The following is a 12,863-nucleotide window of genomic DNA, read 5'->3' on the forward strand; positions in this document are numbered from 1 at the left end:
ACCAGCCACCTCTTGACCAGGCTCCACTAAACCACAGCCAGCAGCATCCGCACAAGGTAGGGCCTGGCAACCAACCAGACTACAGACCAGCTCTGCCTACCCTACCACCCCGACACATACAGTTTGGGTGATGAGGGGAGAGTGCACTGCTGGGATGCATAAAATGCCTCCTGCAGAGAGCCACTTCTCCAAGGTCGAGATATGTAATTAACCTATATAACAGACATAAAAATACAAATAGCAACTTAGACAAAAGATGTGGCAGAGGAACATGTTCTAGACAAAGGGATAAGATAAAACCCTAGAAAAACTAGTGACCTGGAGACAGGCAATCTGCTAGAGAAAGAGTTCAGAGTAATGATGGCGAAGATGAGCAAAGAACTCAGGAGGGTAATGGATGCAGGGAGCAGGAAGTTAGAAGTTTTCAACAGAGAGTTCCTTGGACAGAGGAGCCTGGCGGGGTCTGTCCATGGGGTCTAAACGAGTGGGACACAACTGAGGGACTAACCCTAGAAAATATAAAGAACAACCAAATAGAGATGTATGATTTGGATTGTATGTAAAGTACTCTACACCAAAGGCAGGTGTAAGGAAAAAAAAAAACTTTTTTTTTTCCCCTCAGAATACCTTAGACTATGGGCTCAGGATTTAAGGTGGTAGGTGAGCTTGCTTGTCATAGTCCTTGTCTGATAACTAAGAGTTTAATGGTTCAGTTAAAGCTTATGGAAAACATGGATAAAATAATCAGTATTGTGAATTTTATGAACATGCTGAAGATAATGGACTAAAATGTTAGATAAATAATGAATTTGTGTTGAGATCAAAGATAAGGAAACTGGCATTCACTGGATATCTACCAGGTGTTACACAAGAGGACTATGTATTTTGCATTTGTTTTCACATATAATGCCACAACCAGCTAATGAGATAATAGTACCTCATTTTAAAACTTCAGAAAATGAGGTTCAGAAAAGTTGAATGAATACCAATGGTCACAAGTCTATTAGGTGTCAGTGACTAAAGAGCTGTCTCCATATATGAGCAGTCATTCTGCCCTGTGTTGTATGCTAAGTTGCTTCAGTTGTGTCAGACTTTTTGTGACCCCATGGACTGTAGCCTGCCAGGTTCTTCAGTCCGTGGGATTCTCCAGGCAAGAATACTAAAGTGGGCTGCCTTGCCCTCCTCCAGGGGATCTTCCCAACTCAGGGATTGAACCCATGTCTCTTTTGTCTCCTGCAATGACAGGTGGTTCTTTATCACTGGCACCACCTGGGAAGCCCCACGTGGCTCTTGCGCCATGCTAACCTGCAAAAATCACTGAAAAAATTACATAATCTTTTTTATTTGTCCGAGTGATTGGAGCAAACAATTTCTACATGCCTTTAGAATGTCAAACATTTATGACTTAAGTATGAGAAACATTTGATTTTCTTTTTACTTACTTACCAATGCTGAGATGTCAAACTAGCCTTCAGGCCTGGGAAAAATTGTCTAACTAACATGATATCAAATATGTCTAGCTTAAGGTACAGAATTACTTTATTACCTTAAAGCACAGTTTTTTTCTTTTTCTGAACTGGACTATTAGTTCAATATCAATTATAGCAGAAGGGCTAGCCCTCTGGATATGTGTATAGTTTATTAACACTATGGTCAGTATTACATACAGCAAATTAGAAAGTGGGGAGCAGGTTTAATGAGTGAAATGATTCCATATAAATATCCAAATATTATAAATTATATATATTTGGATATATATAAATGAGGATGAAATCCTATTTAACTGCCACCTGTACATTTCTTGTTATAGACAGATGACCATTAAAATATTAACATTAAAATATACTTCCAATGTATATATTTGAGCCATTCAAATACATTTTAAAAGACCACTTTACCCTCTGGGCTTCCTTGGTGGCTCAGATGGTAAAGAATCTGCCTGCAATGCAGGAGACCTGGGTTTGATCCCTGGGTCAGGAAGATACTCTGGAAAAGGGAATGGCAACCCACTCTAGTATTCTTGCCTGGAGAATTCCATGAACAGAGGAGCCTGGTGGGCTACCTGTCCATGGGATTGCAAAGAGTTGGACATGACTAACACTTTACCCAAGATCTCAGCTGAAGCTTATTTGATATTTTATCATTTTACTTAACTCTTCTCCCTCACCCAAAATTATTTTGTAAATGATGAAAAGCCACCCTGAATTAATGAGAACATGCTCGATATTATTTTTCTCATTTGTTTCACATTTAGTTGGATAAAGTGAAAACATTTCTGTTGAAAAGAATCAGTACACTTCTTCAATTAGGTCAGGGCTTCCTGCCATTTAAAATTGACAGAAAAAGCAAAATGTACCAGACTGCAACACTGGAAATAGAGCTATTAGGCCTCCCCAGGATCTCTGGTCCTAGGTTTGACCTCAAGTCCCTTCTGCCCAGAACTAGTGACTGTTTCAAAGGGATTTCACCACTAGCCTCATGGGATAGAAGGAAAATAGCAGAAAACTTCCAAATGCTAAAGTGAGCCTGACACCATGGTGCAATTGGATGCATTATATCATCAAAAGAAAGAAGTTCATCACGAATAAACACCTTTTCTAAATACTCAGAGGTAGGTTTTATGTGACTGCTCTGAAGATGGTCAAACATAGACATAGGAATAAAACAGATCTAAACATGAACTCACAACCACATCTTAAGGAAATAAAGTCATGTAGAGATGTGGTTAAGAGGATAAGCTTTGAAGTTAGAAGATCTGAGTTTGCATTCTAACACAAACATTCACTAGCTGTGTGACCTTGGGCAAATCTCTAGCTCTCTCTAATCCATAATTTATTGAATGATTTGTAAAAGAGGGATATAAGACTATCTCTCACAGATCTGAGAATTAAATGGAATGATTTATGCACATTGATAAGCACATTATTTGGCAATAAGTAAACATTTTAAGAATATTAAACATCATGGTTATTGTGATTTCAGGAACTTAATTCAATCAGAGGCACAATCACTTTAAAGGGTTTTCCCCCCCAGGAAAAAGAAAAAACAACAAAAATGTCAACACCTATCTAAAAGAGTCAATGTAACAAGACCATATAAAATAAATGACTGCTTTGCCATTAATTTCTTATGGCTTATTCCCTGGTTTCATGTGCACCTGTTAATGACACCTTAGATGGAAAATAATAACCACACTCATAATTTAGAATTCCAATGCTTTTTTTGGAATAGTCAAACTATCACTATTTTAAACATCCACAATTTATTCATTAAAAACATACATGTCCCAAAAGAAATTATATATAAATCATCTAGCAAAACCTATCTTGTAAATATCTTAAATAGAGAATCATCATATGAGTATTTCCATTTTCATATTTTTACCATAGTTTTCAGATAAATTTGATAATTATTCATAAATATTTGTTTTGAAAATTATGGAAATGTGCAGTTGTAGCTTGCTGGAGAGTCACGTAACACTTTTAGTCTCAAGTAAGATGTGATTGGCATTGTTTTCAGAGATCATTGCTCAAATGATAAAGTTCAGTGTTTATGCTCAAAAAAACAATCAGCAGAGTGATTTGGTTGTATGTCATTAGTCATAAAGTCATTCTCAATTTGTAAAGAGAAATAAAAGGAGCTGTGACTATAAAGCCAAAGGCGGGAACAAAATCTAAATTGTGTCATGTTTAGGAGTATCAGTCTCTTAAGTCAAAACAGAACTATGAAATTGCATTTTATATTGTCAGGTAAGAAAATAATGTTTTCTAATTGTTAACCTGGGGTTTTGAAACCCTACAAATGTGAAGTTTATTCTCAGAACTGCTTAATAAATAAGTAAATTAATGGATAAATAAAGGGTAATGTCACACGGGAAAACTCTTGATGCTCCTTCAGCGGCTATTGTTAAGAATACATTACATTTGTTGTGTCTGAACAGAGTAAGCAATTACTGCCCAGAAACAAAGGTATTATGAAATAATCTTCAAGTCTCCCTTCCTTGAAGATTCATTTCTAAAATAACTTCCCAGTGACACTTCTTCAAAATTCAGAAGAAACCAAGCCCAACTCTGAATGTGATCTTCAATTACATATTTCTTATTATTTCAATCACTTGTTTTAAGTTTCAATCATATAAGCTGATTGTGTTGCAAGCACAGTCAAGGAACACTTGTAGAATCAAAAATGCATGAGTGGTATAAACTGGCCATGTAGATTTTTCTCTTCCCTTACCAGCGATACAACCGTATCAGAAATGTCTCCTCTGCTAGAAATCCTCCTGGGAAAATGGCTAGGAAGCTCACCAAAGTTCACACCTTGTTCACCAGAAGAACTGCATAGAGGAGTCCCATCTTTTCTTTTCAGCACCTGCTGCTACCTAGTCCAGGGGAAAGAAAGTGCTGAAGGGACAATTCCCACAGCATCAGGTCATTTCAGTAAACGCTTCCAGAAACACAGCACCCACCTCCTCTCTGCTACAAACTCCCATTCACAAAATCCGAGGAGAGAACTACAAGTCGTCCCTGATTCCCTGGAAATGTAGTTAGACTGATGTTCAAACACACCCTCCTTCCCTCAGTGTATAATTATTCGTGGGTGGAGAGCCACCAGGGAGGGTAATAGAAGAGGAAAGAGGAAAAAAAAAAAAAAAAAAAAAAACAAAACAAAACTAGAAGCAGGCTTTGTTTGACCTGACTTCTAAAAATCTTTCTGTTCATCTTCTTTCGTCCCCTCTCTCTCATTTTTCTAATCCAGAGAATGATGGAGTTACAAGGCAAGGGAATGAATCCGGAAATAGAGATACGACGCTTGCCTAGAAATGATCTGGGCGAATTATTTAAAGTTAAATACTCCTGGTCCTAGGAAGCCAGCATAATTCATATTTAAAGGAGGTTATCTTTTCTCGATCATGACATAAACAAACAGTTTCCTCCAAAGATTAAAAACCCGGTTCCAGAGCGCGTTCTTGCTGTCCTCTAAACTGCAGACTGAGGAGAGGTGGAAAGCGCTGATAACCTGTGAAAGTGCGAAAGACTCTCTCACGCGGGTGGCCAATTCCCCACCGGCCAGAGCTCTTCCCTCCTAGCCCTCATCATTCGTGACTCTGCAAGACACAAGGACCCAGACGTGTGGGAGTGCGTGTGAGCGAGACAGGCGAGAGAAGAGTGCGCTTTCCACATGTGGAACCCTCCACCTCCCTGTCTCATAGCTTGCATCCATTCATATGCATGCAGTGGTTAAATATTTGATCAAAGGTGGAATAGTTATACTGATCGGTTGTATTTTTAATAGGCACACCTTAAAATAGAGGGTTCGTACATTGCAAGTGTGAAGAGATTCTGAGGATAGTCCCTGTGCCTCTAACCCTTTCTACTCTTCCCTCCCCCGTCTCTACTGCCCCCCAAAAAGGGAAAGCTTGCAGCAGATTGTAGAAGGATTTGAGCCTGCAGCTCAGAAAAGGGGATTAGGGCCAGAGCGGTGCAAGTTAAATTGTGCTGCAAATAAAAAATGGGCGGATTGGTCTCCAGATCCAGAGGCTGGTACCACCTTCCTTTCTAAAATAAAATCTCTCTGGCATGAAGTCACCGCCTATTTCACATCCGGTTTGCCCTGGGACGTATTACTACTGTCTTGGTAAAGAAAAATCTTTTGTTGTATAGCTGCAGATTGGAATATAGGGAAGCAAATTCGGGTGTGAAATCTTCAGCAAAGGAGCACGCAGAGTCCATGATGGCTCAGCCCGCTCAGACCGAGTGAGTGAGCGGGGGAGCGAGGACGCCCCTCCGCTGCCGGCGCGCCCGGACTCGCGGACTCGCGGACTCGCGCCGGCTCCCAGCTCTCCGCGATTTTCTCTCGCAGACTTTTCCCAGGTCTGGAGCGATCCTGTGCCCAGAGGGGGCCCGAGGTAAGTGCGGCTTCGGACCGCAGCACGCAGAGCTTTGAACGTGCCTTTTCCTTGCTGGAGAGACCAGAATGCAATAGGGAAAAGAGAAAGAGGGAACAGGACAAGAACCTGATCACATAGCAGGTAGACACAACGAATGTTTTTCTTTCAGGGTTAAAACCGCAGCGGTCTAGGAGCATTATCGTCATTATTATTATTTTCTCCGTCTTTCTTTTCTTTCCTTCCTTTGGCAGGCAGATTTGAATGTATTTCGCGGGGTGGGTGGTGACATGTTGTTTTGGTCTTTTTTTTTTTTTTTTTTTTTTGGCAAAAGGGAGCTGAGGTGAAGTGGGGAGGGGCGTTGTGGGGGCATCCTCTAAAGTTAAGACGCTGGTATAGAAAACCTGTCTCAACGTTGCATATCTTAGGGAAGGCACTCTCCTTCTGGCTGCAAAAAAAAAAAAAAAAAAAAAGCCTCTTTTCTCCTTTCCGGTGGACGCTGCTGAAATGCCCTCTGGTGTAGGGGTCTCTCCCATTCTGAACACGAAAAAACTCAAGTTCTCATTTGATGTGGGTGGCATGGGATATGGGTGTTTGGAGTGTGTTTGATGAGAGGAGGTTGAAGGTTGAAAAGGGTTAGGAGACAGCTTAGCGTTTCTTTTAAACTATTATGTTTGCATTTGCAAGAAACTTTCTTACTCAACAACTCAAGTGCCATGATAGGTTTGTTTTCCTCTTTTTAAAATGTCAGAAGAGGACAGAAAGCAATGGTATCTTGCTTTGGGGTTTTTGTTTTGTTTCATTTATTCCTTTGGGAATTATCTTTTTTTTTATAAAGATCAACAAATATTAATAGGGTAGGGGAAGTTGTTTTTCCTTCATAACAGATGTTGAAGATTAATAAAAGATTAATATAATTATACAATTTTGATGCAATATTTTAACATGAAGATATTTATCCAATATTCCTTGTCCTATTCAACTCTTCTATGTTAAAAGCAGTCACTAGTTTAGGGAAAAACTATGAATCTCACAGTTCTTATCTCTAGATCTAGACTGTCCACTCTAAGCACCTTAATTATGTTTCATTGCTTACATTGCCATTTGGAATGATTTTTACTGATATAAATGATCCCAGAGAGTGCGGAAAGCATTTGTGTAGATGTATTTAAAGGCATACCACATTAAACTATAGAGTGTCTCATAAAAAATATGCTTTAAAAGACTTGCAATCCATTAATCACGGACCCTCCTGAGGGGTTCAGGGAAGTGCTAACAAATTTTACCTTGAACATTTTCATAACTGGAATCAATTATAGCACATTCAAGTAAAGTGTTACCATATCTTCTCCTTCTCCAGGTACTGCACTTATTTTTAAAAACTAACTGCACAAATAGATTATAATTTTAAAAATTCTCTAAGCTTTCCAGACTCCTCCATTCCTCCAGCATCCCACTACCAAGTCTAAATTCAGCAATCAGACGGTGATTGATTGCACTTTACCTAAGAGGGAAAAAAAGATTCCCTTATTCATGCAAAGCAAAGCACTCCAGTTTCCATCTGTTTGAGATGAAACATTTTCTAGCAGCAACCCGGCAGAATCCAAGAGGGCTTAAAAGATATGTGTAGGCATGTTTGTGTGCATTTATGTGAGTGTGGTTTGTGTGTGAGAGACCAGCACATGGACTGACTATAAAGTGTGTCCTTTAGCCCCGCAGAAGCATTAGTGAGCATATTTAACAAGGCAATCACAGGCAGAGAATTACAAGCACGACTTCAGGATTCAACAGTGTATCTCATGATTTTTTTTTTTTAAGATAAATAGCAGTTGCTTCTGAAATCAAGGTGTATCCAGAACCCCAAGATGAATTCAGTCATCATAGCGTACTAACCTACCCCATCACAGCCCCCAGACATGCTCTCTCTGTGGTAGACACCAGCTGAAGATTTTTATGCACAGTGCAGTTGTGGGAACTCAAATCAGAAAGGTCAAATTTATCAGATGATAAACAAGAGGAAAGTAATTCAAACTATACTGGAAATATAAAGCCTATAGAAAAAAACAACTCACAATTTTATGTTGAGCAATATTATCACCTGAGAGCATTTCAACTTGTATTCTTTTACAGGAGAAATTAAGACACTTTTATTTCTGAATGGAGAAATGGAAGGGAAAGTGGAGAATGGATGGTCCAGGTTTCCATTGCTTCCAATGAGGTGTCATATCCCAGTGAGGTCATTTCCTGACTTCAAAGCATTTATCTGAACTGCCTCAGTCAGCCCTAGTGGTTATAACCTGATGTTTCTTGCAAGAGACATTGATCTCTACTTGTTCTACTTTTCAGCTGCACAAGCCCGCAATGAAGAAAAGTCCGGGTCTCTCTGACTACCTTTGGGCCTGGACCCTCTTTCTGAGCACATTGACTGGAAGAAGGTGGGGACCCTTTATTTTAAATCTGCATGAGAATTTCTGTAACTTTTCATTTATTCTTTCAGAGTGAAGAAAATTAACCTTGGATAAATTCATGACTAAGGGAATTAAAAAAACTTAGCTGCAATAAAATTCCAGCTAATAAAGTGGAACAGTATGAAAAAATAATCATCTTATTTGCATGTTAGTCAGAAAACACTTAACACGCTTTTGTTAAGGAATGTGTTAATTCACCATTTAATTCTTAAATTGAACTTTTCACTGCTCAGTTGTAACCGAACAAAACATGCAGTTTCCTAATTCATAAAAAAAGTTACCCCAATTAATATCTGCATACTATGTAAGTTGGTTTTCCAACAAGAAAATTTCTAACTAGTTGCCAAGATCATAGAGTAACTTCTGACTATGTGCAAGGAGAAACTTTAGAATAATATTTTTAATTTGAATGTTATAATTTTTTATAAATGCATGTGCATTTTGTTTTGAATCTATTACTTATATAACTAATAGAAGTAGAGTATACTAGACACATTTAAGAACAGAAGATAAAACTGAACTTCTCTATTTAAGTTTACTGTGGATACAAGTTATGAGAAAAATGTAATAATATGATTAACTATATTCAAAATATTAGCTAATGATCCCATCAAGCATATAGATACATTATAATAGCAAAGATATAAATGACCAAGTATTTCAGAGTCTCCTTTATCTGCTTTTATATTTCTAGTGTAATCTATTCCTGTGGCCAAAGTCTTAGCCATACTATAAAAATCCAAGATTCTCCATAATGTAATGAAAAGTGAACCCTTACAAGTTAAGGCAGAGAGATGGAATAGTCTGGAAATATAAGGACTTAAGAGGATTTTTTTCAATTGGGTTGTCCATTTTTAATGTTTGTTATTGTGCATGGTGAATAATGACTGCCAGATGAACAGGAAATGCATTATTGTCATATACTCTTAATCTGAGGAGTAAAAGGTTCCTCACTGCTTTTGAAAAATTATATGAAGTGTTACTATTGTGATGACCTGTAGATGGAGTTAGTGCACAGTTTTTTATTATATAGTGGCTCATACGGAATCAAAATCAAGTACTGTATCTGACATTTCTCTACAAATTATAAATTATATATTCAGTTTAGGAGACAGTACATTGGCATGAGTGTTTAATAGCAAATAAATAATCTTGATCTTTATCTTAGGCTTATTCTCTGACAATTACATAGTAAATGAGAATTAAAGATGAAGCATAACCTGATTAAGAAAATCACATAAAAGAATGATTATCATTCCAGTTGGCAGAGCAGAAATGGTTTGCTGGGAGGGAGGGAAAAGACTCTTTTGGCATTTGTATTCCAATGCAAACAACTGGTGAGAACAACATTTATAAAATCAAACCAGGGGGAGAAAAGCCTTTCCTGAATTTGAGATACGCTATAAAAACAAAGGAAATGCAGGTAAAGGTAATAGACCACTCCATTTTAGGGGAATCATATTAGCAATAATCTAATATGCTCTGTCATGTCACTTCACCTCATCATTTCCCCCCTTCTTATTTTAGTGCTTCTTCCTTAGAATACTTGATCAGGCCCTATTCACAACTCAAAGTGTGCTAGCATTTCTTCTCTACCTTTATCAAGATGACCTTCTAGTATCCTTGAAAGATGCATGCATGGCAGTAGGTTTTGTGACAATGAGTTTTTAAAAATAATTGCCTTCAGAAAACTATTTTTGCTTTACTGCTGTCATCTGCTAGTGAGACATCCTAGAAGACACAGAGCTTGTTGAAAATTTGATTTCAGAAACCAGGAAGATCTTTAACTTTGCAAAAAGAGAGTAAACCCTCAATCTATATGGTATTAATGTTGAATTTATGATACTGTAAAACTGTTTCAAAGAGGCACATTTAATATATTTCATATTCATGAATAGATTTTAGCTATAATAGCTAATTAAAATTTTATCAGAAAAGTTTTGCATTTTACCAATATAACATTAATTACCTAAACAACAGTGTTTGTTTTTTAATTGATACTTGATTATATTTCTTGCTTTTGTCAAATAAGTGAATTTTGGTTTCAACTGTTACTATTTTTCTTAGATTGATCAGTAATATAAATACACAAGTAAGAAACCAAAAGCATATTACGTAGAAAGTATGAGAGTGATATTTTTATGTCAGTTTTTTAGTTTACACTCTATATTCGTTTTTTCTCAAGGTCAGAGCTATCAATGAAATGTATCCGTAAGTGTGATCTATCCTAAAATAGAAGACTCTTCTCCCAAAGGATTTTGGAAGTGTCATCTTAATCATTACATAAAATATGACTTAAAGAGCATAGATAATAATGTGATTGATACAATAAATATACAATATTTGAACTGTGATTATTACATGATCAAAATTCAAAGACTAGTAATGATAAGGGATTAAAAACTAGATATTCACATAGAAAGAATTAAACTGAAATAATTACTCTGATATAGAAGAATGAAAATAATGTTTTAGACTAAAAGTTAAAGAAAACTGGATTCTAGTTCAAACTCTGCTCACAAATAGCTGTGCTTTCTTAAAACAGTAATCCTGCATTATTGCTTAGTAAAACCATAAGTTAAGAATATTGGCTCTTACCTTTTCCAAGGTATATTTTACTTCTAAGACCAACAAGGACAAAAATTCAATTAATTAGAGGTTTGAATAGACAAATTATAAAAAGTTTTGGTTTATTGGTTCATAAACCTTAATGGAAATAGAAATTATACACTGATGTGAACAAATTATTATCATAAGTAACAAGTTCTATCTATTTTTCTCATTTAAACACCTTAAAGAATGTAAAAAACCACAAAAGAAACATAGGAAGTGGACGAAGGGAGGGATGTTGGTAGATGCAACTTTAGGATTATGCTACATATTAAATGAAAACAGAGCTATTAATTATTTTGGTAGCTCATAAATACATTTTTTTAATTTGGGAAGAAGTTTCCCAGATTTCGGTTTTTTAGTAGTGTGCATTAATGTTCTTGCTTGCCCAGAGAAAACATGCATTACAACTTTGTACACACACTGAGCATTATAAAGGTAAAGAGACAACTCAGGTCCTCTAATTTTCCTTCCATAGTTAGAAATATTAGAATATAGAGCAGATCATCTATGAGAACAAATATAAGAAAATGTTAAGAATTAAGCTATGATTTTTTTTTTTTTTTACTTTACCAGAAGGAATTTTCAAATTAAGACTCAATAGAAAGGAAGTTGAAAAAATTGCGGAAGGCTTTATTTGGAAAAAGGTTTTAGTTGAAATGTACAATTTAGCTATTGCCTCTGATATTTCAGCTATGGACAACCCTCATTACAAGATGAACTTAAAGACAACACCACTGTCTTCACCAGGATTTTGGACCGACTCCTAGATGGTTATGACAATCGCCTGAGACCGGGATTAGGAGGTGAGTAGCATCATTGTGTTTTATTTTAGAGAACAATACTAAACTTTACTATTAAAGCATTGCTTCCCTCTACATGGTAAAGTAAGAAGAGTGACAGCATGTAGTGTAATGACTCATCCTATTTTCAATAGATTGCCCAATGTTAATTCAATTTTCCATGGTCATCCCATGCACATACCCAACGTGATAAAAGGCAATTCAAACTTCTCATAATGTCATGAAAGTAATGTTACATTTACTTGACATTCGTAATCTTTTGCAAGTATGATTTGATTTTACAAGGGAGAAAGGCGGGTAATAGTCTCCCTTCCAGCCCAAAGACTGCACTGCTATTTCATTCCGCCTTGCTTTGTTTGCATTGGATTCAATTAAAATATCTCTGAATCTGTTGCTGTAAACATTTCTTGTGGAATATTACAGACGGATCCACTATTTTGTGTTAGATTAACCCCATCTCTGGGACAAAAGGTGAATGAGATAGATGGTAGTATTTTTTATCTCGGTGCATTTAAACTGTAATTTTCTATAGTAAAAATTTATTTTTCTTTGTATACCAGTTAATTGGTTTACTAATGAATTTCTACTCAAGAAGAAGATAGCACTTAATAATACAATATTTATAACAATAAAAGCAAAGAGTACAAGACATTACACACTTATTTAAATAGCCTTTGAATAAGGTAACCAACCTATCTTATTTAGTTAAGCAAAGAATAATGAAGTCAAAACAAAATATTGATCTCAGAGTAAAACAAATGAGGCAAAGAAATGAATTACTGTTCAAAGTCACATAAGAAACTAAGGTTAGAATGTATGACTCCCAACTATAACTTATGCTGTACTTTCTCCAGAGCATTTGTTGAAACTATTGAATAGCAATATTTAAATTACTATGAAATGGCAGTTTTAAGAAATTCATCTGTTCTCCATCTAGACAGTAAAGATATGCAAAGAATAAGAAGCTTAAGAATTCAATTTGTGGTTTTAAAACAGAATGGTATCATGAATTTAGAATCTTCATTTTAATACTTTAGGTAGTGTGATCACAGGGGTATGGGTCGTAGGTCTGCTTTGAGGCCGCCAAATGCCATTAAT

General features: G+C 36.5%; 1 protein-coding gene across 1 annotated transcript in view; it reads left to right on the forward strand.

Moving 5' to 3' along the window:
- The first annotated feature begins 8,245 nt into the window (after nucleotides 1-8,245).
- The window catches only part of GABRA1 (gamma-aminobutyric acid type A receptor subunit alpha1), a 54,465-nt gene continuing 49,847 nt past the window's right edge, over nucleotides 8,246-12,863 (forward strand). The window contains exons 1-2 of the mRNA XM_055566821.1: nucleotides 8,246-8,319; nucleotides 11,656-11,768. Coding sequence (XP_055422796.1) covers nucleotides 8,246-8,319; nucleotides 11,656-11,768 — 187 coding nt within the window. The remainder of the gene's footprint in view (nucleotides 8,320-11,655; nucleotides 11,769-12,863) is intronic.

This window comes from Bubalus kerabau, chromosome 1, assembly GCF_029407905.1.
Source record: "Bubalus kerabau isolate K-KA32 ecotype Philippines breed swamp buffalo chromosome 1, PCC_UOA_SB_1v2, whole genome shotgun sequence".
NCBI lineage: Eukaryota > Metazoa > Chordata > Mammalia > Artiodactyla > Bovidae > Bubalus > Bubalus kerabau.